At 43.5% G+C, this 25,600-nt stretch overlaps 1 protein-coding gene across 1 annotated transcript in view; it reads right to left on the bottom strand.

The window, feature by feature from the left end:
- Positions 1 to 20,878, bottom strand: part of LRP6 (LDL receptor related protein 6) — a 131,707-nt gene extending 110,829 nt beyond the window's left edge. The window contains exons 1-2 of the mRNA XM_089663487.1: positions 20,744 to 20,878; positions 12,816 to 13,209 (exon numbers count right to left, since the gene is read on the bottom strand). Coding sequence (XP_089519613.1) covers positions 12,816 to 13,209; positions 20,744 to 20,801 — 452 coding nt within the window. The 5' untranslated portion in view covers positions 20,802 to 20,878. The remainder of the gene's footprint in view (positions 1 to 12,815; positions 13,210 to 20,743) is intronic.
- Between the last annotated feature and the right edge of the window lie 4,722 nt (positions 20,879 to 25,600).

Here is a 25,600-nt window from a genome sequence, read left to right as displayed (position 1 = left end):
GTTTGTGTTAGTGTCAGGAATAAGGCCTTAAGGGCTGGATTTTGCAAGCAAAAGGCAGCGGTTTGGATACCACAGCACTAGGGTACGTCGGCATTACCAAATTCAATTTTTTTTTTTTTTGCATTTTAAAAAAAGTGCCAACATCTAAATGAAAAAGACAAGGTAATGAGAACGTTGCGTGCATACAGCCAAAAATCAGTTACATAAGTCCTGGGATGTATGTTTGAGTTGGATGTATTATTCTGAGGAAATCCCAGACGAATGAGCCTTTAAAAGCCCATGGGACCCACTGGTCTTTATGGTCCCCCCAAAATGTTAGCTTTGATTGGGCTCTCTCATCGGTTTTCCCATATAGAACTATAGGCTTGCCTATTATGCAATCCAATTCATATTCACACACCTAGATGCGATCCCTTAAATTTGCTGTGGACATATTTCCCAGGGAACTTTTTTCTCAGGTTAAAGAGTGCATTGTTTGCGTTTTTCTTTTCGCTTTTTGTATTCTGAGATTTAGAAGATACTGTAGGCTACATTGTATGTGATTGGGATGAAACACTTACGACCTGTGTTTCAGATGTCAACTTGTTGATCATGTTTTATATGCTGGATCACAATTCTATGTACAGTTTTTTCTGTACTGTAAACCTTCAATAAATAGCCGATTTAAAAAAAGGTGGTTTTGCATTATGCCATATGAACATTTAGTTGAGGATATCCCTAGGTGGTCTGTACACACACTGAAGCATGACCCTGTTTTAAATATTTGTGAAAGTTTTTAACCACTTCCCGACTATATAAACGGCCAGACGATGGCACTGCAGGGTCGGGTGGCCGCGGACACAGTGAAACACCGATCGGACGGGACCTCTGTACGAGGGCCCCATCATGTGATCCCTGATTGGCCAATCAGTGATCACATGCAAAGTAGTAAGCAAGATGTCACTTCTGACATCATTGCTTACTACGTGTGAAATCTGTGAATGATCACAGAGGTCACATGGTACAAGGCTATTCACAACAGCCTTGTACCATGTGACAAGCTGTGACCAATCACAGCTCACTCAGTAGTTCTCAATGGCTGCAAGAATGCAGACAGAGAGAAAGAGAAATGATTGCTTTTACATCCTATATGGGTGTAAAAGCAATCCGTGTAAAAAAAAAAAATAAATATCTTCATCACTCCCCAAACTTAGTACAGTGTCACCATGGTGACACTGTACTGCTAGGGTGACAGTATGTAAAAAAATATATATAAAAAAAAAAAATAAAAATTTAAAAAAAAAAAAAAAAGCTTAAAAACTATAATTTTTGGTTATAAACTAATTTGGCCTATTTTTTTTTTTACTAAAAAGATAACGGAATAAATTTTGGCTTAGATTTATGATGAAATATTTATTTGCAAAATTTTATAAGAAAAACACTTTTTTTCAAAATTTTTGAACATTTTCATAGCAAAAAAAATAAAAATCCCAGCGGTGAATAAATATCACCAAAATAAAGTTTTATCTGTCTCAAAAAAATGGTAAAAAAATTAATATGGGTACAGTATTGCATGACCGCGCAATTGTCATTCAAAGTGTGATAGCGCTGAAAGCTGAAAATTGCCCTGGACAGGAAGGGGGTGAAAGTGTTCGGACTGGAAGTGGTTAAACATATATAAAATAGGCAACATGGTCAGAAAGGTTTAGTGAAAAAAAACAGTTACAAAAGTGGAACTTCACTCTCTCAATGGACATTGACAATTTTTAATTCTTACGCTGCTAGCATTAGTAAATAGATAGGAATGTAGAGCCTATTTACTTTACTGGTTTACATTTTTTTTCCTTACATTTCTTCGGAGTAACATCATCTCGGCTCAGCCAATCAAGAGGCCAGAGCCCACGAACCTAAACAGTAGACCGGGTGAAAATGGAAGCCCTGTCAGCGGTGACAGAGCGCCACTGGGAGGGATTTGATCTAACATATATTTTTTTTGCTGGTTTACTACCGCTTTAAAAGCAGAGCATAGAGGGTTATTGTTCCATATTAAATTATGGAAGAGATAAAAAAGAAGCGTAGTGGGAAGTGTACAAAAATTAAAAAAGGTATACCCAAGCAAATAGCCTACCTAAGAAACCATCAACTGTGCTATACACGTTACCATGCACACCAGAGTGACAGTAATAATTCTAGGTTACCTCTAAACTATTGGCTTTAAAGTGAAAGTTTTTGTTTTGTTTTTTTTTTAAAACAACAAAATATGTTAAATCTGCTCTGTGCAGTGGTTTTACACAGAGCAGCCCTGATTATCATCTTCTTGGGGCCCCCACCAACGCTCCTGGCCCCTCTCTCCTGTCGGGTGCCCCCATAGTAAACAGCTTGCTATGGGGGCAGCAGAGCCGGTGCGCTCCCAAGCCACAGCTCTACATGCCCATTCACATATACAGTCGCGGCTCAGCCTCGCCCCCTCCTGATTGGCTCACTGGCTGTGATTGACAGAAGTGGGAGTCAATGGCTCCCGCCGCTGCCTCAGCCAATTAGGAGTGAGTCCACAGAGAACCGAGGCTCTCATGGACATCGCTGGATCGGGATAGGGCTCGGGTAAATGCTGCGAGGGGCGGGCAAGGCTGATACACAGATTTTTTTATTGTCATGTAAAGAATGCATGAAGGTAAAAAACCTTGAAACTTTACAACTAGTGGTGCACCGAAATGAAAATTCTGGTGGTGAAACCGAAAAATCATCATTCATGTGGCCGAAAACTGAATCGAAATGTCTGCATATGTGGGGAGGCTCCAATTTTTAATCGTATTTTTTTCTACTTTCATGTATATATTTTTTTTTTTTTTAACTTATGATTTTATTGCTATGTGATATCATATGAATGACAGGTCCTCTTTGTAGGGGGAGGAGGAACAGTGTGTGCAAGGAGGGGGCAGAATAGGAGCAGTGTATACAGTGACTGAGCAGTATATACAGAGAGGCTCCATCACTGGCTGTCACTATATATCAGAGCTAAAGGAAACATTGTTTCTTATCTCGGGAAATAAAACTAAAAAGGAAACTTTCTTTTAACTCTGGGAAAGAAACTAAAAGGAAACTTTCTTTTAGCTGGGAGGAAAGTGACAACTAATTTTGCGAGCTATAGTGAAGAAAAAAAAAAGCCGGTAATTACATTTAAAAACCGACACTGACATATAGTGACAGCAAGTCACTGTATACACTGCTTCTCAGCCTGTATATGCAGTAAAACATGCTTGTTATACTCACTGTGGAACCTAAGGGGTTAATCCTCTGCATTGTGTAAAAAGGCTGTTTGAGAATTTCTTCTCTGCCCCTCCTTGTTGAAATGACCACCTGATACAGACTGAACCCGTGGTCACATGCACACGCTCAGGTTGGTGTGTATTGCTAAAGTTTGTTTTTTTTCTTGGGAGGGTGCATGTGATCAGCACAGGGCCAATAAGCACTGTCGAGACAGAGGGTCAGGGGTTTCACATCCTCCTAGAGCAGAAAGAAAACTCCTCCTACAAGCTTTAACTAGTTCTCTGCTGAAGTCACAAGACTGCTCTAAGTGCTGATGAGAAAAGGTATTTAGCAGTTTACATTTACTAAAATAATTGCATGTCAATGTTCTATGTACTGTTGAAGACCAGATAAAGTGAATGCAGGGTCCTGGGTTTAGTATCACTTTAAAAGTTTTTTTTTTATTGCCCCTTAATATTAAACAGTGACAAAATGAACAGTATACTAGCAGTTTACAGAACACTTACTGTACCTTACAAGTGTGACCCTTCCACACTGAGTGATCTAGGCTTAACATAGCTGCTGCATCCACCGGTGATGCATTCTCTTCAGCCCCCTCAGTACTTCCCTCTGTGGAGATAAGCTGTCAGTGCCCATGCAGCCAGAGTAGCATTCCAGGGATTTGTAATCCTCACTCTACTCCATCTTCTTTCTGCAGGGCTTCCAGGACAGATCAAAGCCATTCTGATTGGACAGTGCCAGGACAAAAGCATTGTTTTGTGAAGCAACCCCTTAGTGTTACTAAAACCAGGACCCTGCATTCACTATATCTGGTCCCCACAGTATGCAAAAGGAAGAAGGGTCAGCCGCACAATGGAAGATTGATGAATATAGTGTATATTTATTGATCCATAGGACACACAAAACACCAGGACATGAATACAGGACCTGTTAACACGTTTCACACGGTATCATGCTTGGTTAAGATTAAACACGAGATTGTGTGAAACGCGATAACAGGTTCTATATTCATGTCCTGGTGTTTTGTGTGTCCTATGGATTAATATACACTATATTCATCAATCCTCCGGAGTGCAGCTGACCCTTCTTCCTGTTGCACTGTGTGTGGTAGCGATCCAGAGCCTCCACCTGTTGCGGACTGATCTGGATTGTTTGCCTGAGCGATATACAGTGGAGCAAAAAAGTATTTAGTCAGCCACCAATTGTGCAAGTTCTCCCACTTAAAAAGATGAAAGAGGCCTGTAATTGGCATCATAGGTAGACCTCAACTATGAGAGACAAAATGAGAAAAAAAATCCAGACAGACAATCACATTGGCTGATTTGGAAAGAATTTATTTGCAAATTATGATGGAAAATAAGTATTTGGTCAATATCAAAAGTTCATCTCAATACTTTGTTATATATCCTTTGTTGGCAATGACAGAGGTCAAACGTTTCCTGTAAGCCTTCACAAGGTTGGCACACACTGTTGCTGGTATGTTGGCCCATTCCTCCATGCAGATCTCCTCTAGAGCAGTGATGTTTTGGGGCTGTCGCTGGGCAACACGGACTTTCAACTCCCTCCAAAGGTTTTCTATGGGGTTGAGATCTGGAGACTGGCTAGGCCACTCCAGGACCTTGAAATGCTTCTTACGAAGCCACTCCTTCGTTGCCCGGGCGGTATGTTTGGGATCCTTGTCATGTTGGAAGACCCAGCCACGTTTCATCTTCAATGCCCTTGCTGATGGAAGGAGGCTTGCACTCAAAATCTCACGATACATGGCCCCATTCATTCTGTCCTGTACATGGATCAGTCGTCCTGGTCCCTTTGTGGAGAAACAGCCCCAAAGCATGATGTTGCCACCCCCATGCTTCACAGTAGGTATGGTGTTCTTTGGATGCAACTCAGCATTCTCTCTCCTCAAAACACAACGAGTTGTGTTTCTACCAAACAGTTGTATTTTGGTTTCATCTGACCATATGACATTCTCCCAATCCTCTTATGGATCATCCAAATGCGCTCTAGCAAACTTCAGACGGGCCTGGACATGTACTGGCTTAAGCAGGGGGACACGTCTGGCACTGCAAGATCTGAGTCCCTGGCGGCGTAGTGTGTTACTGATGGTAGCCTTTGTTATGTTGGTCCCAGCTCTCTGCAGATCATTCACTAGGTCCCCCCCGTGTGGTCCCGGGATTTTTGCTCACCGTTCTTGTGATCATTTTGACCCCACGGGGTAAGATCTTGCGTGGAGCCCCAGATCGAGGGAGATTATCAGTGGTCTTGTAGGTCTTCTATTTTCTAATTATTGCTCCCCCAGTTGATTTGTTCACACCAAGCTGCTTGCCTATTGCAGATTCAGTCTTCCCAGCCTGGTGCAGGTCTACAATTTTGTTTCTGGTGTCCTTTGACAGCTCTTTGGTCTTCACCATAGTGGAGTTTGGAGTGTGACTGTTTGAGGTTGTGGACAGGTGTCTTTTATACTGATAACAAGTTCAAACAGGTGCCATTGATACAGGTAATGAGTGCAGGACAGAGGAGCCTCTTAAAGAAGAAGGTACAGGTCTGTGAGAGCCAGAAATCTTGCTTGTTTGTAGGTGACCAAATACTTATTTTCCACCATAATTTGCAAATAAATTCTTTCCAAATCAGCCAATGTGATTGTCTGGATTTTTTTTCTCATTTTGTCTCTCATAGTTGAGGTCTACCTATGATGCCAATTACAGGCCTCTCTCATCTTTTTAAGTGGGAGAACTTGAACAATTGGTGGCTGACTAAATACTTTTTTGCCCCACTGTACCTCTGTTCTTTGGTCTTCCACAGTACACAGAACATGGGAAAGCAATTATTTTAGAAATTTGCTAAATACCTTTTCTCATCAGCAGTATATAGCAGTCTTGGTGACTTCTATCAGTGTACGGATGAGCACTGGTTACAGCTTGTAGGAGTTTTCATTCTCCTTTGTCCTATGAGGCTGCATGACCCCTGTCCCTCTGTCTGGACAGTGCCGATTTAACCGGTGATCACATGCAAAAAAAAGCTGTACTATCAGCAAATTGATGACTGATGAAGGGGAGGATCCGAGCAGAAAAGATCAAGCCACCTTTTTACACAATGCTGAGGATTAACCCCTTAGATTCCACAGTGAGTAGAACAAGCACGCTTTACTGCATATACAGACTTATTTTACTGTTGTTGGTTTAGTAACACTTTATTACTCACCTATCCCACTGCAATCTCTTACAGAGCTAACTAAGCCTCTGGCAGAAGGTCACATTGGACATATCCAGGAATGTTGGATATCTGTATCCCCACACTGCCTCCTACATCATTACAAGAAACTGTCACATAATGGGTAGTGAGGGGAACCACGGTGCATGGCAGAGGCAAGTAAAAGCTTTAACTTGGATTCGCACAGGCAGTTGATACAGAACAGAACATTGCATCTATTTCGTTCCTTAGGCCCAAATACTGTCAAAAATGACCTTTCTGCCAGAAAGGGGGACAACATGAGGCAGCAATATGGAACAAAGGCAGCTGTAGCCCAAATGTTCCAAGAAAAGTTCAAACAATTATGGCACATCATACTGCCCTCAGACCAAAAGATATATGAAGCCAGATGTTCTACCTATTATTTTGTTTGCAAGAAAACCTAGAACCTTGCGGTGTTGAGATCCAAGAACCTACGCTGCAATGCACACATACCGACCACAGCGCTACTGTACTTAGTACCATATTCTGTGGAGAGTTCTAGTGCAATCCTGTACAAGAGATATTATGAATTGCTTTCACTGTTTCAAAGATTCTAGAGCGCAGTGTTCCTAGCTATACTGTCCCCTTAACCCCTGGTTCACATTCGCATTCCTGCAGTCCGCGTTTTGCGTGGGCACCAGAGCCCATTCATTTGAATGGACTCCCGTGCCCCGGGACACGCAGGAAAGAAGTCCCTGCACTTCTTCTGAAAATGCAGCCCACACGGGAACCTCGGGTCTCAGTACAGTTGTGATTTCCAGTGCAGGCGGCGTGCCATTAGAATTAATGGCACCCGCCCACGGGTCTGCATTTCTCTGTGTGGGTGGTGGCACAGATTGTTGTGTGGATCCGCAGTGGCACCAACCACATAGATGTGAACCTAGCCTAAAATCACCTGCAGGTTTGGAGAAACCTTTCCTCTGGGAAAACAAATTACTGGTTTGGGATTCACATGGTTTAAGTGTTCCATGAGGTTCAAAATTTCAGCACATTTGTGAGACTTGCAGTTCCAAACAAGTACAGTGAGGAACAGAAGTATATGAACACCCTGCGATTTTGCAAGTTCTCCCACTTAGAAATCATGGAGGGGTCTGAAATTCACATTGTAGGTGCATTCCCACTCTGAGACAGAATTTAAAAAAAAAAAAAAAATTCAGGAAATCACATTGTATGATTTTTAAAGAATTTGTCTTGCACTGCTGAACATAAGTATTTGAACACCTGAGAAAATCAGTGTTAATATTTGGTACAGAAGCCTTTGTTTGCAATTACAGAGGTCAAACGTTTCCTGTAGTTCTTGACCAGGTTTGCACACACTGCAACAGGGATTTTGGCCCACTCCTCCATACAGATCTCCTCTAGATCTGTCAGGTTTCGGGGCTGTCGCTGAGCAACACGGAGTTTCAGCTCCCTGCAAAGATGTTCTATTGGATTTAGGTCTGGAGACTGGCTAGGCCACTCTAGAACCTTGATATGCTTCTTACGGAGCCACTCCTTGGTTATCCTGGCTGTGTGCTTCGGGTCGTTGTCATGTTGGAAGACCCAGCTGCGACCCATCTTCAATGCTCTGACTGAGGGAAGGAGGTTGTTGCTCAAAATCTCACAATAAATGGCCCCATTCATCCTCTCCTTAATACAGTGCAGTCGTCCTGTCCCCTTCGCAGAAAAGCACCCCCAAAGCATGATGTTACCGCCCCCATGCTTCACAGTAGGGATGGTGTTCTTGGGATGCAACTCATCCTTTTTCCTCCAAACATGACGAGTGAAGTTGAGACCAAAAAGTTCTACTTTGGTCTCATCTGACCACATGACTTTCTCCCATGCCTCCTCTGGATCATCCAGATGGTCATTGGCAAACGTCAGACGGGCCTGGACATGTGATGACTTGAGCAGGGGAACCTTCCGTGCAATGCATGATTTGAAACCATGACAGCGTAGTGTTCTATCGACAGTGACCTTGGAAACTGTGGTCCCAGCTCTCTTCATGTCATGGACCAGCTCCTCCCTCGTAGTTCTGGGCTGATTCCCCACCTTTCTTATCATCAGTGATACCCCACAAGGTGAGATCTTGCATGGAGCCCCAGTCCGAGGGAGACTGACAGTCGTCTTTAGCCTCTTCCATTTTCTAACAATTGCTCCAACAGTTGATCTATTTTCACCAAACTGCTTGGCAATTGCCCCACAGCCCTTTCCAGCCTTGTGGAGGTCCACAATTTTGTCTCTGGTGTCTGACTGTGGGGTGGACAGGTGTCTTTAAAGAGCTCAGACAGGTGCTACTAAGTTAGATTAATGAGTGGAGTAGAGGTGGACCTTTTAAAGGCACAGTAACAGGTCTTTGAGAGCCAGAATTCTTGCTGTTTCTTAGGTGTTCAAATACTTATGTTCAGTAGTACTTCTGTTCCTCACTGTAGCTCCGAACTGAGAAAAATAAATTGTCCATCCCAGGCTATTGTTCAAATTGTAACCATCTTTCTTTAGCCATTAGGCAGGGTTGTCCATGTAAAAAAGTACAGCAGCACCAATGAGAGAGCTGGGATTCTGTAATTTATATGTGTCCCTTCTGTCACCCCCTCCCCCCCCGAAGTAACCTTGACTCGTATCTTAACTAGTTCTACAATTTGCTGGGAAAAATGCATAATAAGAGCCGTCGGCTGATCTCGGCAGGTAGAAGAATTTTTTACAATACAGCACATATTTAACATGGCTGCGGAAATAATTGAGTTTTATGGAATAATCAGGAAGGGCCAGTTTTTTGCAACGGCTTAGTTTCTTTAACATGCCAGCATACAGAGCAATGAGAATCTGCAAAGTCCAACAGTATAATCCATAGCAACCTTATTTGTGGCCCATTCACACTGCTTTATGTAGGGTGCAAAGACCTGTTCATTTACTATGGGCTCTCAACAAGCATGTGCAAACAAAGAATGCACCCCACTTAATTTTTTCCAACATAGTGGATCATAAATGTGTTTTCACATCTATGCTCTGTGGTACTCTGAAAAGTCAGGTGATTTCTTTAATGTGTCGAAATGTCTTGGGGTCCCCTCAAAAATTAACAAGCTGCCCTCCTAAAAACAGTATATAATGCACACTACCAATGTGCATCAAAATGTAATCCAGGTATATTCAAACCAGATGTGGTGGGACAGTCCCACCGCATGGGCAAGGCAAACTGCCTTGTCTCCAATGTGCTGGGTACACACCGTGTTGTGGTGCTGTGCAGGCATTTTTCGCTGAGAAAAAGTAGTGCAGGCAGTACTTTTTATCAGCGCAGTGGAAAGCAAATCTACTGCCTCACACCACACAGAAAGCAATTGAACTTTGAGATGTCTAAAAGTTTGCAAGAAAAAAAAAAAGCAGCCCGCTGCGGCTGGTGTAAATGCATGTGATAACTGGCAGTGCACAGCATTAATCTGGACTTTAATCTTACTGAAGATCATTGAAAGGTGTGTTATGACCTAAACGTCAGCAGAAATTGGGATAGCTGCCTATCTCCAGACCTACACATCAATCTGACTTGGCAGTTTCACTAAGCCTGCTCACAGCAGATTACTTTATTTTTTCAAATGCACTCTGAATGCATGCCCAGTTAAATCAATGTTTTACAATTACCCTAGTTCACACCAGTGCATCCAGTTTGAGAACAAAAAAAAAAAAAAATAGGTGTGAAATAATTCTAATAATTCTGAAAGTAATATAATGTAATTTCCATTCTTTCCATTAAAATGCTGTGTGATCTGTGCAGGTTTACACAAGAAAGGTTTTACCATATAAATAACCTACACTAACATCTCTTATAAACAATTCATATAGCATAGCATTTTGTTAAATTTCCTTCAGAGATTTACAAAACCATGAATTGTATAATCCATGTACTAATAGCTTTGATTTGCAAACTCATACCAGGTGCCTGCTTAGTCTATTTGATTTAATTAAAATATGGTTCATTACAACCACATTTTTAGAAGTGATTCACAGCTCCGAGGCTTCCCAGGGTGAACAGCAGAACCTCTCATTGACTTGCAAGCTCTGGGGGAAGTGCCATGGAATAATACAAACACTGGGGGAGGGGGACCATCCGTTCAGGAAGACCACAAGCAAGCAGCTGCACAGCTTTCAGCCAAGCAGTGTATCCTTTCCAGTCTCCAAGCATTGCTTTTAATCAGAGGAGTTCTGTAATTAAGAAAACCATGTGTCTTACATGGTGCCCACTCCAACCCCCCCTTCCCCACCAAACTTTGCAATGAGCTCAGCAAGAAATTAAGCAAATGGCACTTCTATTTACTGTTCCACTAACCTGATCCCTCCACCATAAACCTACTTACGCAGTTCATTAGCTCCCTGCGGAGCTCGCAGTCAGAGCCGAGCACAATCAGAACACAGGATGGAACTTCCTCATCTTACAGCCTCATGTGGATTAAAGATATGCAGAGATTTCATGGGGCACACAATCACAGTCCACTACTGTTTCATACCATCCTTTGCGTTGCAATTAACATGTCTGATGCGCGGTCACACACGTTAATGTTCCCATTCATTTTTAACAGGGTGCCAAGGCACAATGTAAAAAAAATACAAATACAACTTAAAGAGTTATTATTATACAGTATTTATGTAGCGCCAAAGGGTATGCTCAGCGCTGTACAGTAGCAAGGGGGACAGTTTTTATAATATGCCAATGCACCACAACACACAGCAGGTTTCCATCTGTGTGTTGTGGTGAGCTGCTGTGTCATTCAGAAAAAAAAAAAAATATATAAAATAAAATTGAACCACAATGCACTATGGAGTGACTGCAACTCGCAGGTGTGAAGCCAGGCTACAGCACATCATTTTGCACGCTGGACCAATAAAAACCAGAATGCAGCTCCAATCAGCTCAGGGGCAATCAAGTGAGATAGCATTGGCATAATCACTTTGCATAAAAAAGAACCTTATTTGATCTGGCTGCTATCAGGTGAAAACAAGGATAATGCAGCCTTCAAAAGGAACATTGAACCATGTCACATTTTGGTTCTTTTGCATTGTAAATTTGACAATGCTAAGGAGCAAAACAAATGTCACCTTTACTAAAAATTGTATCCTGGCATCAGATCTCCGGATCCACAATTTAATTTTGGACAGTATTCATACAGGTCACCAAGTGACAAAATGTTGCATGAGGGATGCTGTGACAACATTAACAAGAATAACAGGATTTCCCAGCGGAGAGAAGGCTAAAAAATTCAAGAGATACTAAACTGATACATGGGAAACTGCAGTAAAAGCAAGAGACACAGCATTTTATCATGACATAGTTATCTTCCCTGGAGGCCCAAAGAAAAAGAACCCAATTAATTTGTCTGCATGTGATGAGGCTCGGAGCTTTGGCAGCACTCGACATCTGATTGCATGCTGCTGTGTACACCTGGCTGCGCATCAAAGAAAAACATTCATCGTTTCTGCAAATAAATAGAAAGCAGACCTCTGGATTATCGCCTACATCTAATGCCAAGCAACCTCAGCCCCAAATCTTACACTGGATCAAAATAAAAAATCTAAACTGAGGATGATCATCGTATTTTTAGGCTACATCATGGGATGGGGAAAAAAAAAAAAAAAACAAATTAGAGGAGCTGTCATAATCAGAAGCACATAAGTGATGTTCAAACATCAAACCAGGCCACACACAACCAAGAACATACTCCATCTTGACCACACATGCACTGAAAAGACTAGAACCTTCTGCAGCCTGGCCAACATCTATCAAGGCACTGGGAAAATTCTCCAATCTAGCAACATATGTACCATAGCAGCAAATTCCCTCCACCCCCCAAGTACAATAAAGAGGCAGATAAAGGGTAAACAAATCTCTCCTCTGGAATGGGAAGGGTCCTGGATGGATCGAAATTCGGCCAGGCCCTTTGATATATATTAATGGATTGTTTAGGTTAGTCCTCATATCACATATAGAGCGCTTTGGTAAATCTAAAGGAAACTGTACAGAGATTGTACAGTGTATGGTCAGCATTAGATCTAATTTGGTCTGGGTTATCAAAAGAGAACTGCACTACCTTAGATTGTACGCCCCTGGTGGGTTAGGGACTGATGTGAATGTACAATACATATATGTAAAGCGCTGCGTAAATTGATGGCGCTATATAAGTACGTGGAATAAATAATTACACACATTAACCCTGGTTCACACTGGTGCGACTTGTCAAGCAAGTTTCAAATCGCATGAGACGTCACAGCCTATTGTCCACAATGGAAACGTTCAAAATCTGTGCAAATCCTGCTTTGCGGCACCAATTTGAAAAGAAGGCGCTTGATTAAAAAAAAATGAAAGCCTCACTCACCCTCTGGCAGGATCCAGGGCAATTGCTCGTGGTTGATCCAGTTCTTGCCAGAATAATACTTTCCGTAAAGAGCCATCCAAGTTTGAGACTTCTATCCTATTGGTCTCAGAGTCTGTCCAGTACAGTTTCTCTCCCAACCAGTCACAAGCCAGTCCATCTGGTGATACCAGTCCTGATATGACAACATCCTGATTGCTCCCAGTTTTGTTAAAATCAATCCTTTTTATCGCTTCTTCACTCACATCACTCCAATAAATTAAGCCTCGGGAAAACGCAAAGTCCACAGCTGCTGCATCCTCCAGGCCGCTGACCACCACAGTCGAGTTCCCCTTTGTTCCTCCAGCATCAACCAACCGCAGGTCACGACGGTTGGCATACAACAGTAACGGAGACGCTATGAAAAAGTAATCAAAGTCAGTTAGTCTCTTAAAACTGAGAATTAATGCAGAAGTAGAAACAATTTATTAATAGAAATAGGTACACCATTGTGGCACTGCTAGGGTGATACTGCAAGTTCCTCCTGACCCGATAAGACTTTACTGTAAATGTCAACCAAAAGTGGTTGGTTATAAAGTGGTTGCCTTCGGTATTTATGGGTCAAAATTAGGCTTTTGAACGGCAGCATTTCACATAAATCAAATTCTACAAAACTCTAAAGAAAGATGTTAGAAGGCAATTACCCATTCCATATACTGGCTGACTACTGCTGGGGGAGAAGGGTGGGTCAGCAAGCAGAATTTCCTTAAAACATTAAAAATAAAGGCACTACATACTAAGGCACAACAGTGAAAAAAAAGTCAAAGAGCTGTATACATGTGGAAGAATTCATGACAATGAGTAGCAACACCTTCTCAGCATGTCATAACTGTCCCTGGTTTTTCCAAGAGCACAGGTCTAGGGCAGGGGATCAGCTAAGCCACATATTTTGCAGCCCTACCAGCAAAATAAAACAAAAAATAAAAATTAAGATCTAAGCAGCTGTGCCGTTAGAAACTGCAGAATAGTATTTTAGACTGGGATAGTTCTTTGATGACGAACCAAACAAATTACATAATGGTAAAAGGACATCAAAAAATATTCAGAAATATGTGAACATACCAAGAAGGCACAATAGCAGTATACAGTCTATAGTACAATGTTCCGAATATTAATTCCATTGAAATGAGAATATACCATACCTAGATGGAATTGCTTCAGAATTTTTTTTCATTTTACACAATGTAATGGGGTTTTGGGGCGTGGTCGAGCTGCCAGCTCTGTATCAACCCAGATAGGGTGGCTCGGGAGTGAGCCCACACAGGTGCCCCCATAGAAAGCAGCTTTTCATGAGGGCATCCACCGAAGAGAAAGAGCTTTAAATGTCTAGCACTACAATGATTTAAGCACTACACTGCATTGGAGCACTGAGGAGCATAAAATGAATGAAATGTTACTTTACTATTTTTGTAATGTAACAAACAATGTGATGTGCTGTTACAATGCATCAAACCATTCCTTCAAACACACACCAGTGACAACGTGGTAAGGAGTGAGCTGCTATGAATGGCCTGTGAAGCATTATTAAACCCAAAAGCAAATACTTATATTGCAGCTTACCAGTTCTTAGATGTGGTGGGTACATTAGTATTCTTCTCAACCAGTAAGCTGTTTTTCAAAAGAACAAGCTGTCCTGCATATGTAGCAGTTGGAGGGTTGATACAAATTGAAACACTGACAGGGGTGCTTACAAAGGTCAGATTTTATTTATGCAAAACCTTAATAAGCAGTTACAGCAACAAATTTGTTTCTTCTGTGACAGCTGAAGAGTTAGCAGGGGGTTGACTTCAATTTCTTAGTGTATCTAATGGTGGCCATACACCAGATATAAAAACAAAAAAAAATGGTCATTTGGACAGTAAATTAGTTTTTTGGCCAGTTAAAAGGTATAAATCAAAAACGGGCAATGATGTTTTTGAGCCCCAAACAAATTGAAGGAAAAGTTTGGAAAACGTCTGCTGAACAGATGATAAATTGAAAGGTGAATGTGTTTCTCGCCTGGTAACAATCAAACGGTTGGTTTTGCGCACATGTGACCCCAGAAGGAAAACAACTGACGAAAAACTGATTAATTTATGTCCAATGAACAATTTGTCATTCAAAATCCAGTCATTACATGATAGCAATATTGTTATCTCTTGACCATGTATTTGTTTTTTCGAAAACCCGCTCAAATGATTTTTTGACTAGTGTACAGGTAGCATAAATGTGCTAGTGCATCGAACACTCTCCTCTCCCCAGACTGACAATGCTGCCTGTGCTCCAACATCCAGTGTGGGGGCACTCCAATACAGGAGGTGTGTGATTAGTAAGCTACAATATAAAACATTTTGGATTTAATACCACACTTGATTTACCATTGCTGAAACCATCTGAAGAGCAGAAAAGGCTGGGACCTTTTGTTCAAGACAAGTAGAAGGGTTTTCCTGGTTTACAGAGTTAGGTATATTCTGTAAACCCTGGACAACAGGCGGAGTCCCTGACAATTAGCAGGGCCAGTAAAGAGCCCAGGCATTATGTATCTAGTTCACATCTGCATTCCATTTGCTTTAACTGTCTGCAAGTCTTGGTTTCAGCTACATGTCAAACACTTTAAATAAACAGTCACCACTTCCAGGCCTGAAAAATTGTATAAATATAGATTTTGTATTCCTGGAGTGTTTCACAAATCAAAACTATTAGCGGTTTGTTTCTAAAGAAGTCTGCCACTGTGAAGGAGGATAAAGATTTCCAGGTGTGTGGACAGTATCAGATCCACAAGCTGTACAGAGCGAGAAGATTCTCCTTTAAAAGCTGTGAAAAGACTGGCAAGCATCCCTCATACTGTCTCTGTCCCAGAGTGACCCTAACAAAAGCAGACTGCACACTTTTCCCCAGAACCATGCTCATTACTGACAGAGCAGGCAGATGGAGTGAAGTTTCTTCAGATGTTTGTGCACAGATACTCACAAGCAGCTTCAGTACATTTTGTGCACAGTGCAGCATGTTTACCAGACAGCGGCCATACGCTGACCCGTAGAAGACAGAATAATGCATAATTTAGTAATCAGTCCAATCTAGGAACCAGACTGCAGTTTAAGAACGTGAAGGGAAATAGGTTTTCATGGATTACAACAAATGTTAGGCATCAGCAATCATTTTCAAGAAACACTTGCTCTCCAGATTTGTCCAATCCTGACATTAACAGCTAGTTTTGCAAAACCTGAGGGACACTAGCAAACTCATACCTAGGGCTGCATAAAAGTGTAGAAATTCTATTCTGATCCAATACCCAGCAAGTCTGTTTACATGTAACCAGCTGTGATTGGACAGAGGTGATCAGATTGTGGTAAAGGGCCAATCACAGCAGCTGTGTCCAGCAAGCTACAGTCTGTGCGTCTCAGACACAGAGGTGGCTCGGTAGTGAGCACGCACAAGTGCCATCAGAACAATCAGCCTGCTGTGGGGGCACCCAGCAGGGGGAAGGGGCCTAGAGAGCTGGCAGGCGGGGACCTGAGAAGAGGATCGGGGCTGCTCTGTGCAAAACCATTACACAGAGCAGGCAAGTATGACATATTTGTTATTTAAGGGAAAACATTTTTTGAACTTTCAGTCACTTGCATTCTGTCTTCCAAAAATGTCAAGCTGCAGCACTCTGGATCTGGATTCTTTATCTCATACCATATCTCTCACCAATGTATCTACTATAGTTTTAGATTTCATACTTATTGAGCACATCATAGCCCACACTGGAGAAAATGGAATTGCATCAAATAGCTTTTTTTTTTCCCCATTGGCCACCAAGTGCATAAATGGAAACAAAGCAAGGAGGAAACAGTAAAAAGTGATTTGGCAATCCCCAAAACAATCTGCTTTTTCTTTATCTTTGTGCCTTAGAAAAAAAAATAGCAATTGCACTGATTGTTAGCCAGAGTGTTCATCAAAAAAAGATTTAATTTCCCTTTCACACACTAATGGGGGGAAATCTGTAATAGGTTCCAAATTTAACAAACTCTTTCCCTTCTGCAAGAATAATCAGATTCACCCTTCCACAGATCTGAGTGGAAGATGGATTCTGGTAGAAGCATTTACAATTAAACAGACATCTGAAAAGTGTTTTCATTCCCACATCATACAGGAATGCAGGAGCCTTTTGTCAGTGACTTTTAACCTTTCCATTGCTGGCGAGCTACACAAAGAAAAGGGGCACTGACTCGCAGCTTTTCACAACTCAAACAACGATTTTCAGGAACTTGCAGAAAGCTTGCGTTTACATTTAACTCAAATCCCACATATTATCTATTTTAAAGTTGCATTTATAAATGTGCAAGTCTGTAGTACCCAACTATTCTGTACATACTTATTTCCCCCAATATCATTCACAGACAAATATAAAAAAAAATTATAAAAAATAATCTAAACAAGGAAACAATCAAAAAGGTTTTAATACGGAAATTAACTCAACCAGCTGCCCTTGTACCCTGATAAGCAAATGCAGAAAAAAACAAGAACACAAAATTCCATCTTTAGTTACCATGGAAAAATGAATTCATAACAACTGGTGGTTTATGTAAAAGCCATTACCAAGCAAACTAATTGTGTGGGAAGAGTGTTTTTACCGAGGACTCTGTAGAGTAATCCATGGGAGAGAAAGCCAACATAAAACAATGGCAGTTATTATTATACACTATTTATATAGCGCCAAAAAGTTTGCTCAGCGCTGTAGAATATAGTAGGGGACAGTACATGAGACCATACAGTAACAAGACAATACACGAGGGGTTTGAGGGCCCTGCCTCGAGCGCACAATCTAGGAGTTACATATGGATCTCAAGTGGAAATGGCAATTACCTAAAATTTAGGGTCCATTAACACCAGATGCAGTGGGACTGCGCTGGGCGGTTATTCCATATTATGACAAGGCAAAATGCCTCATCTCCTGTGTGCCCAGTTCACTCCACTGCATGCACTACTTTTCTTCACTGTCAGCAAGCGGCCAAGTTAACTTTATGAAATGTGTGATGTTTTAATCAAGTTAATTAAATATATATAATATGGGGAACCGTGGGGTGATCCCGCCGGACCACATCGCACACCAGCTGCTGCATTATAATGCAGTGGCTGGTGTGAACTGACCCTAAGGCTAGGTTCACATATGTGTGGCTGCAGATCCATACAAAAATGCGTGCAGCCACATCACCTGCACAGAGGAATGCGGACCCGCAGACGGGTGCCATTGGCTCTAATGGCATGCCGCCCGCACTGGAAATGCAACCGTACTGGGAACCGAGGTTCCCGTGCAGGCTGCGTTTTCAGAAGAAGTGCAGGGACTTCTTCCCTGCGTGTCATGGGGCACGGGAGTCCATTCAAATGAATGGGCTCTCATTCCTGCGCAAAACACGGCCTGCACATATGTGAACCAGGGCTAAGAACGGACAAAAGCAACAGAACTAGCTAGTAACTGTTCCAGGCTCCAAGCGCACTGTGCAAAAAACGTAAAGCAGTATTAAACCCAAAGCCAAAAATGGAATATATTGCTTCTTACCAATCCTTAGATGTGGTATCTGCATTAGTTTTTCCCTGTTTTCACCTGGTGATCTACCCACTAACCTTCTCTATTAGATTGCCCCCACTCTGGATGAAAGAACAACAGAGACACCTTTGGAGATCAGAATTGTCAGTCTGGGGGGGAGGGGAGTGTTAGATGGACTAGCAGATTTTGAGACACTAACAAATTGAAGCCAAACTCTAGCTAACACTTTTTAAGCAGTTACAGCAACAGGTTCTTTTTTAGAGATAAAGGTTTTACATGAATAAAAGCTAATCATTGTAAGCACCCCTCTTAGTGTTTAATGGTTTGTCTCAACCCTCTAACTGCTAAATCTGCAGGATATCTTGTTCTGTTTAAAACCAACAGATTTACGAGCTGGATCACTGGGTGAGAAAGGGAAAAAAAAAAAAAAAACTAAAAAAGAAAACTAAAGCAGCCATCACATCGAAGATGTTTGCTTTTGGGTTTAATACTGCTTTAAAATGAAAAACAGCTGAGAATGCCTGCTGTACACTGGACTCTCCAAAACCAAGCTTATGTCTGCAAAATAAAATGTAATAACAGATTTATCCAATAATATAATCACAGGCCAAAAGCAGTACTCCCCCCTCATACTTACTCTGTGTCATCTTTTACCTACTGAACACATGAGTACGTAGCACAAAGTATAGGCTCATCTGTGCAAGGGAACAGCAGTCCCAGGAGATAGAAGTAATCTAGGAGTTGGTAGTTCTGACAACCAAGTAGTCCCATAAACATGGACGTTCACATCAACAGAGCAGGCATGTTTACAAACCAACATTAACAAGGGTTATATCAGCAGTCAGATGGCAAAATTCAGCCCAATTCATAGATTCGCTCTAGATTGGTCAGCCATCCGTTGCTGCACATTGCACCCCTCCACACTTCATCATCATTTTATTACTTCTCTGTCTATTTCTTCACTTGGTCTACCTATGATGCCATGCCAACTCCTAGTGTCCCATCTCCCTCTTCTCCTGCCCCTGGTATGGTGATAGTCCCACCCCGCCCCACATCCTCCTGCCACTGGTATAGCACCGGTCCCCCTAACCCCTCCATCCTCCTGACTCTGGTACGGTGCCAGTTCCTCCTAATTCTCTTGCCCCTGGTTTGTGCGAATTACCCCATCTCCTCATGCCCATAATATCTTACCAGTCCCCTTGTCCTCCCACTCAAGAATTGGTGTCAGTCCCTCCTTAGCCTCCTGGCATGGTGCCAGTCCACTGCCAAGCTACTGCCCCTGGTATAGTGCTAGTACCCTCCTCCCATGTCACTGGTACCATACCAATCACCTCCTCCTCTCCCCATGTCCTGACCCTGGTATAGTGCCAGTTGCCCCATCATCCCATCACTGCTATGGGAAAAAAAAATCACATCTTGCCTGCTTCTGGTAAAATACCCCTTGCCATCAGCTGGTTCAGTGCCAATCCTGCAACCCATCCCCTCCAATCCTATCCCAGCTATGGTGCCAGTCCTACCCCCTAGAGTAGTGCCAGTCCTCTTGCCATAGTGCCAACCCACCAAACCCCCCCCCCCCAGTCCATCCCAGGTAGGACACCAGGCCCCCCAACCGTTCCATCCCCTGGTCGGGTGCCACTTTCCCGGTCCATCCCCTGGTAGGGTGCCACTTTCCTTGTCCATCCCCTGGTAGGGCCCCTGGTAGGGTGCCACTTTCCTTGTCCATTCCCTGGTAGGGCCCCTGGTAGGGTGCCACTTTCCTTGTCCATCCCCTGGTAGGGCCCCTGGTAGGGTGCCACTTTCCTTGTCCATTCCCTGGTAGGGCCCCTGGTAGGGTGCCACTTTCCTTGTCCATACCCTGGTAGGGTGCCACTTTCCCTGTCCATCCCCTGGTAGGGTACTGGTCATCCAACCCCCCCAGTCCATCCTCTGGTAGAGTGCACCCACCCCCAACTCCATCCTGGGTTGGGCACCAGTCCCCCCCTAATAGGGTTCCAATTTCCCTGTCCATCCCCTAGTAGGGTGCCAGTTCCCCCAACCGGTCAATTTTCTGGTAGGGCACCAGTCCCCCCCTAGTAGGGTGCAATTTACTCTGTCCATCCCCTGGTAGAGTGCCATTCCCCCCCAAATCCCTTTGTAGGGTGCCAGTCCCCCCCAGTCTAACCTCTGGTAGGGTGTCAGTCCCCCCCAGTCTATCCTCTGGTATTATCGCCCCGCCTTCCATCCCCTGGTAAGGTGCTCCCCCGAACCCCTGGCAGGGTACCAGTCCCCCTGCTATCCATTCCCTGGTAGGGTGCCAGTCCCCCTCCTCCCTCTCTGTGTGGATACCCCCCTTCCCCCGCTGGGTGTCCCTCAAACGGAGCCCCGGGTGGACGTCACTTACCCCTCAGCAGGCAGCCCAGGCCGCAGAGCAGCAGGCTCCTCAGCACGGCGCCCCACATATTGTGTTACCGGCGGGGCCCGGACATGGCGGCGGCTCCTCAGTGCTCCCGGCTCTCCCGGCTGCCCCTCTCCGGCCCCTCCATGATGCGTGTGAGCTTCCTCTCCTCCCCCTCTCCCGCCTGGCTCCCCCTCCTGCCGCGGACTGATACTTCTCCTTGTTTACTGGTACCGTCCACTCCTAGCTGGACCTCGGCGGTTCCGAACCCGATAAGTATATCCGTACTGTCCGGTCAAGGCTCTAAACCCACCACATCCGCCACCGAGCTGCAGAGCCAATGTACCGGGCGGAATTCCACAGGGACTATTTTCTCTCCTCCCTTCCCCCTCATAGAGCTGGAACTATATTTCCCAGGCCTAGCCTGACAGAGGAGGAATCCTCAGCCCCGGACTGGAGTGATGCGGCTCCCAGAGCTGTACTGGGAGGAGGAGGAGGAGTAGAAGAGGAGAGCGGGCAGAAACAGTCTCTATAGATTCGAGTAGTGTGCTGCGCTTGTGTGAGGATCTCACTCCTCCATACTGTGTCCGCACATGGGCTGTGTTCTGTACACTGATCCCCCATATACAGTATTCTATACCTCCTATGTCACCTATATCATGTCCACACAAATATGTCACCTCATTTATCGCCAGTATACCTCCCATATCGCCTATATAATGGCCGTACGATGTTCAGTACCTCATGTATCGCCAGTATACCTCCCATATCGCCTATATAATGGCCGTACGATGTTCAGTACCTCATGTATCGCCAGTATACCTCCCATATCGCCTATATAATGGCCGTACGATGTTCAGTACCTCATGTATGGCCAGTATACCTCCCATATCGCCTATATAATGGCCGTACGATGTTCAGTACCTCATGTGTCGCCAGTATACTTCCCATATCGCCTATATAATGGCCGTACGATGTTCAGTACCTCATGTATCGCCAGTATACCTCCCATATCGCCTATATAATGGCCGTACGATGTTCAGTACCTCATGTATCACCAGTATACCTCCCATATCGGCTATATAATGGCCGTACGCTGTTCAGTACTTCATATATCCTTGAGCGCTTAGTCTATAATCACCTGAGTTCCCACCTCACCGACAACAACCTCCTTGATCCCCTACAGTCTGGCTTCCGCCCCCTACACTCCAACAAAACTGCCCTACTCAAACTCACCAACGACCTGCTAACCGCCAAAGCTAATGGCCACTATTCAGTGCTCCTACTCCTCGACCTCTCCACGGCTTTCGACCCGGTTGACCACCTCCTCAAAAAACTACACTCTCTTGGCCTCAGAGACTCCGCTCTCTCCTGGCTCTCTTTCTTTCTATCACAGCGCTCCTTCAGTGTTACCTATAACGCTGCCACCTCCCTTTCACTCCCCCTCTCTGTTGGGGTCCCTCAAGGTTCTGTCCTCGGGCCCCTTCTCTTCTCCATCTACACCTCCTCCCTTGGCCAACTGATACACTCTCACGGCTTCAACTACCATCTCTATGCCGACAACACGCAAATCTATCTCTCTACCCCTCACCTCACCCCTTCAGTCTCCGCCCGTATCACAAGCCTACCGAACGACATATCGGCATGGATGTCACTCCACTTCCTCAAACTAAATCTTTCCAAAACCGAGCTCCTAGTCTTCCCCCCAGCCCGCCCCCTCTAACTTCTCCATCATGACCAACAACGCCACCATCAGTCCCACCCCGCAAGCCAGAGTACTAGGTGTCATCCTAGACTCCAATCTGTCTTTCCAGCCCCAGGTCCAATCGCTGACAAACTCATGTAGACTTCACCTCCGCAACATCTCCAAAATACGTCCGTTCCTAACCCCGGAAACCCCTAAGCAACTCATTCACTCCCTTATCATATCACGACTTGACTATTGTAACTCCCTCCTCATTGGCTTACCTCACCGCAGGCTATCCCTGCTTCAGTCTATCCTGAATACTGTAGCCAGACTCATCCACCTTACTAACCGCTCCGTATCCGCCACCCTCTCTGCCAATCCCTCCACTGGCTTCCGATTGCCCAACGGATAAAATTCAAAATGCTAACATTGACGTATAAATCTGTTCATAATACTGCCCCAAACTACATTACCGATCTGGTATCCAAATACCACCCAAAACGTACTCTCCACTCCTCACAAGACCTCCTACTCTCTAGTTCCCTGGTCTCCTCCTCCCATGCCCGTCTCCAGGACTTCTCCAGGGCTTCCCCCATCCTCTGGAACTCCCTACCCCACCTACTCTCCTCACCTTTAGGCGCACCCTGAAAACCCATCTCTTCAGGGAAGCCTACCCCGCCCTCAGCTAATTGCCGATCTCCTCCACTCTTCCTACCACTCCATCCCCCACAGCTATTTCCTCTTGTACCACTATCCCCTCCCTCCTAGATTGTAAGCTCCAAGGAGCAGGGCCCTCGAACCCCTTGTGTACTGAATTGTATTGTTACTGTACTGTCTAGTATATCACCAGTATACCTCCCATATCGCCTATATAATGACCATACGATGTTCAGTACCTCATTTATCACCAGTATACCTCCCATATCGCCTATATAATGGCCGTACGATATTTAGTACCTCATGTATCACCAGTATACCTCCCAAATCGCCTATATAATGACCGTACGATGTTCAGTACCTCATGTATCACCAGTATACTGCCCATATCGCCTATATAATGGCCGTACGATGTTCAGTACCTCATGTATCACCAGTATACTTCCCATATCGCCTATATAATGGCCATACAATGTTCAGTACCTCATGCTTCACCAGTATACCTCCCATATCGCCTATATAATGATGACTATACGATGTTCAGTACCTCATGTATCACCAGTATACCTCCCATATCGCCTATATAATGATGACTATACGATGTTCAGTACCTCATGTATCACCAGTATACTTCCCATATCGCCTATATAATGGCATACGATGTTCAGTACCTCATATATCACCAGTATACCTCCCATATCGCCTATATAATGATGACTATACGATGTTCAGTACCTCATATATCACCAGTGTACCTCCCATATTGCCTATATAATGGCCATACGATGTTCAGTACCTCATGTATCACCAGTATACCTCCCATATCGCCTATATAATGCCCATACGATGTTCAGTACCTCATGTATTATTATTATTATTATTACACAGTATTTATATAGCACCAACAGTTTGCTCAGCACTGTACATTACAATGCGAGACAATACATGAGACAGTACAGTAACAATACAATAAAATACACAAGGGGTTCGAGGGCCCTGCTCCTTGGAGCTTATAATCTAGGAGGTATCACCAGTATAATTGTCATGCTGCTATATACTTCATATATCACCTGTATATTGTCCACACAGTGTTACATACCGTATATACAACCTATACAATCTCCATACAGTGTCCTATACCTCATATCATAGTTTGGCTGAAAAAAGACAAAAGTCCATACAATTCAGCCATAAAAAATAAAAAGTTATAAACCTACACCCACAGTTGATCCAGAGGAAGGCAAAAAATCCAGCAAAGCATGATCCAATTTGCTCCTGCTGTGAAAAAAATTCCTTCCTGATCCCCCAAGAGGCAATTGGATATTCCCTGGATCAACGTTACCTATAAAAGTTAGTATCCAGTTATATTCTGTGTATCTAAGAAACAATTCAGGCCTTTTTTAAAGCAATCCACTGAGCTGGCCAGAACCAGCTCTTGAGGGAGTCTATTCCACATTTTCACAGCTCTCACTGTGAAGAAACCTTTCTGTATTGGAGATTACATTTATTTTCCTCCAGATGTAAAGAGTGCCCCCTTGTCCTCTGTGATGACCTCAGGGTTTATAGCTCTGCACCAAGTTCACTATATGAACCACTGATGTATTTATACATGTTGATCATATCCCCCATTAATCTGCTCTTCTCAAGAGAGAATAAATTCAGTTCCTCATAGAATAAAATCTTTCCTCAGCTCCTCCATGCCTCTTATCAGTTTGGTTGCCCTTCTCTGTACTTTCTCCAGTTCCCCAATGTTCGTTTTCTGAATTGGTGCCCAAAACTGAGCTGCATATTCCAGATGAGGTGTTACTAAATGATTTGTACCGGGGTACTATGATATCTCTCTCTGGAGTCTATACCTCTTTTATAAGAAGAGAGGATTTTGCTTGCTTTAGAAACCGCAGCTTTGCAGGTTTTCATAACTCCCAGATCCTTCTCCACCATTGATTCCCCCAGTTGTACCCCCCGTAGTGTGTATGATGCATGCATATTCTTAGCCCCCAAGTTCATAAGTTTACATTTATCAACATTAAACCTCATTTGCCACATAGTTGCCCAATTAAACAGTGCATTGAGGTCGGCTTGTAAATTGGAGACATCCTGTAAGGATGTTATTCCACTGTACAGCTTGGTGTCATCTGCAAAGACTGAAATGGGATTTTTATTCCCAGACCCTATATCATTTATAAATATATTAAAAAGTAAGGGTCCCAACACTGAACCTTGGGGTACACCACTGACAACCCTAGACCATTCAGAGTATGAATCATTAACCACTACTCTCTGAATACGATCTTTTAGCCAGTTTTCCATCCATTTACATACAGATTTTCCCAAGCCTGTAGACTTTACCTTAGGCTAGCCATACACTATACAATTTTCTGTCCAATTTCCTTTAGATTTACCTTCAACTATGTAGTGCAAGGGCCTGCCTAATTGGATACAATTGAAAGTGTTGTTCACGTTTAACCTCATATTATATGGTTTTTAGTCAATCTAAAGCAAAAATCTCAAGAAAATTG

Source organism: Staurois parvus, unplaced genomic scaffold (assembly GCF_062004578.1).
Source record: "Staurois parvus isolate SC_StPar_1 unplaced genomic scaffold, SC_StPar_1.0 ptg001698l, whole genome shotgun sequence".
Classification (NCBI taxonomy): Eukaryota; Metazoa; Chordata; class Amphibia; order Anura; family Ranidae; genus Staurois; species Staurois parvus.
This window is presented reverse-complemented; position numbering and strand designations above follow the sequence as displayed.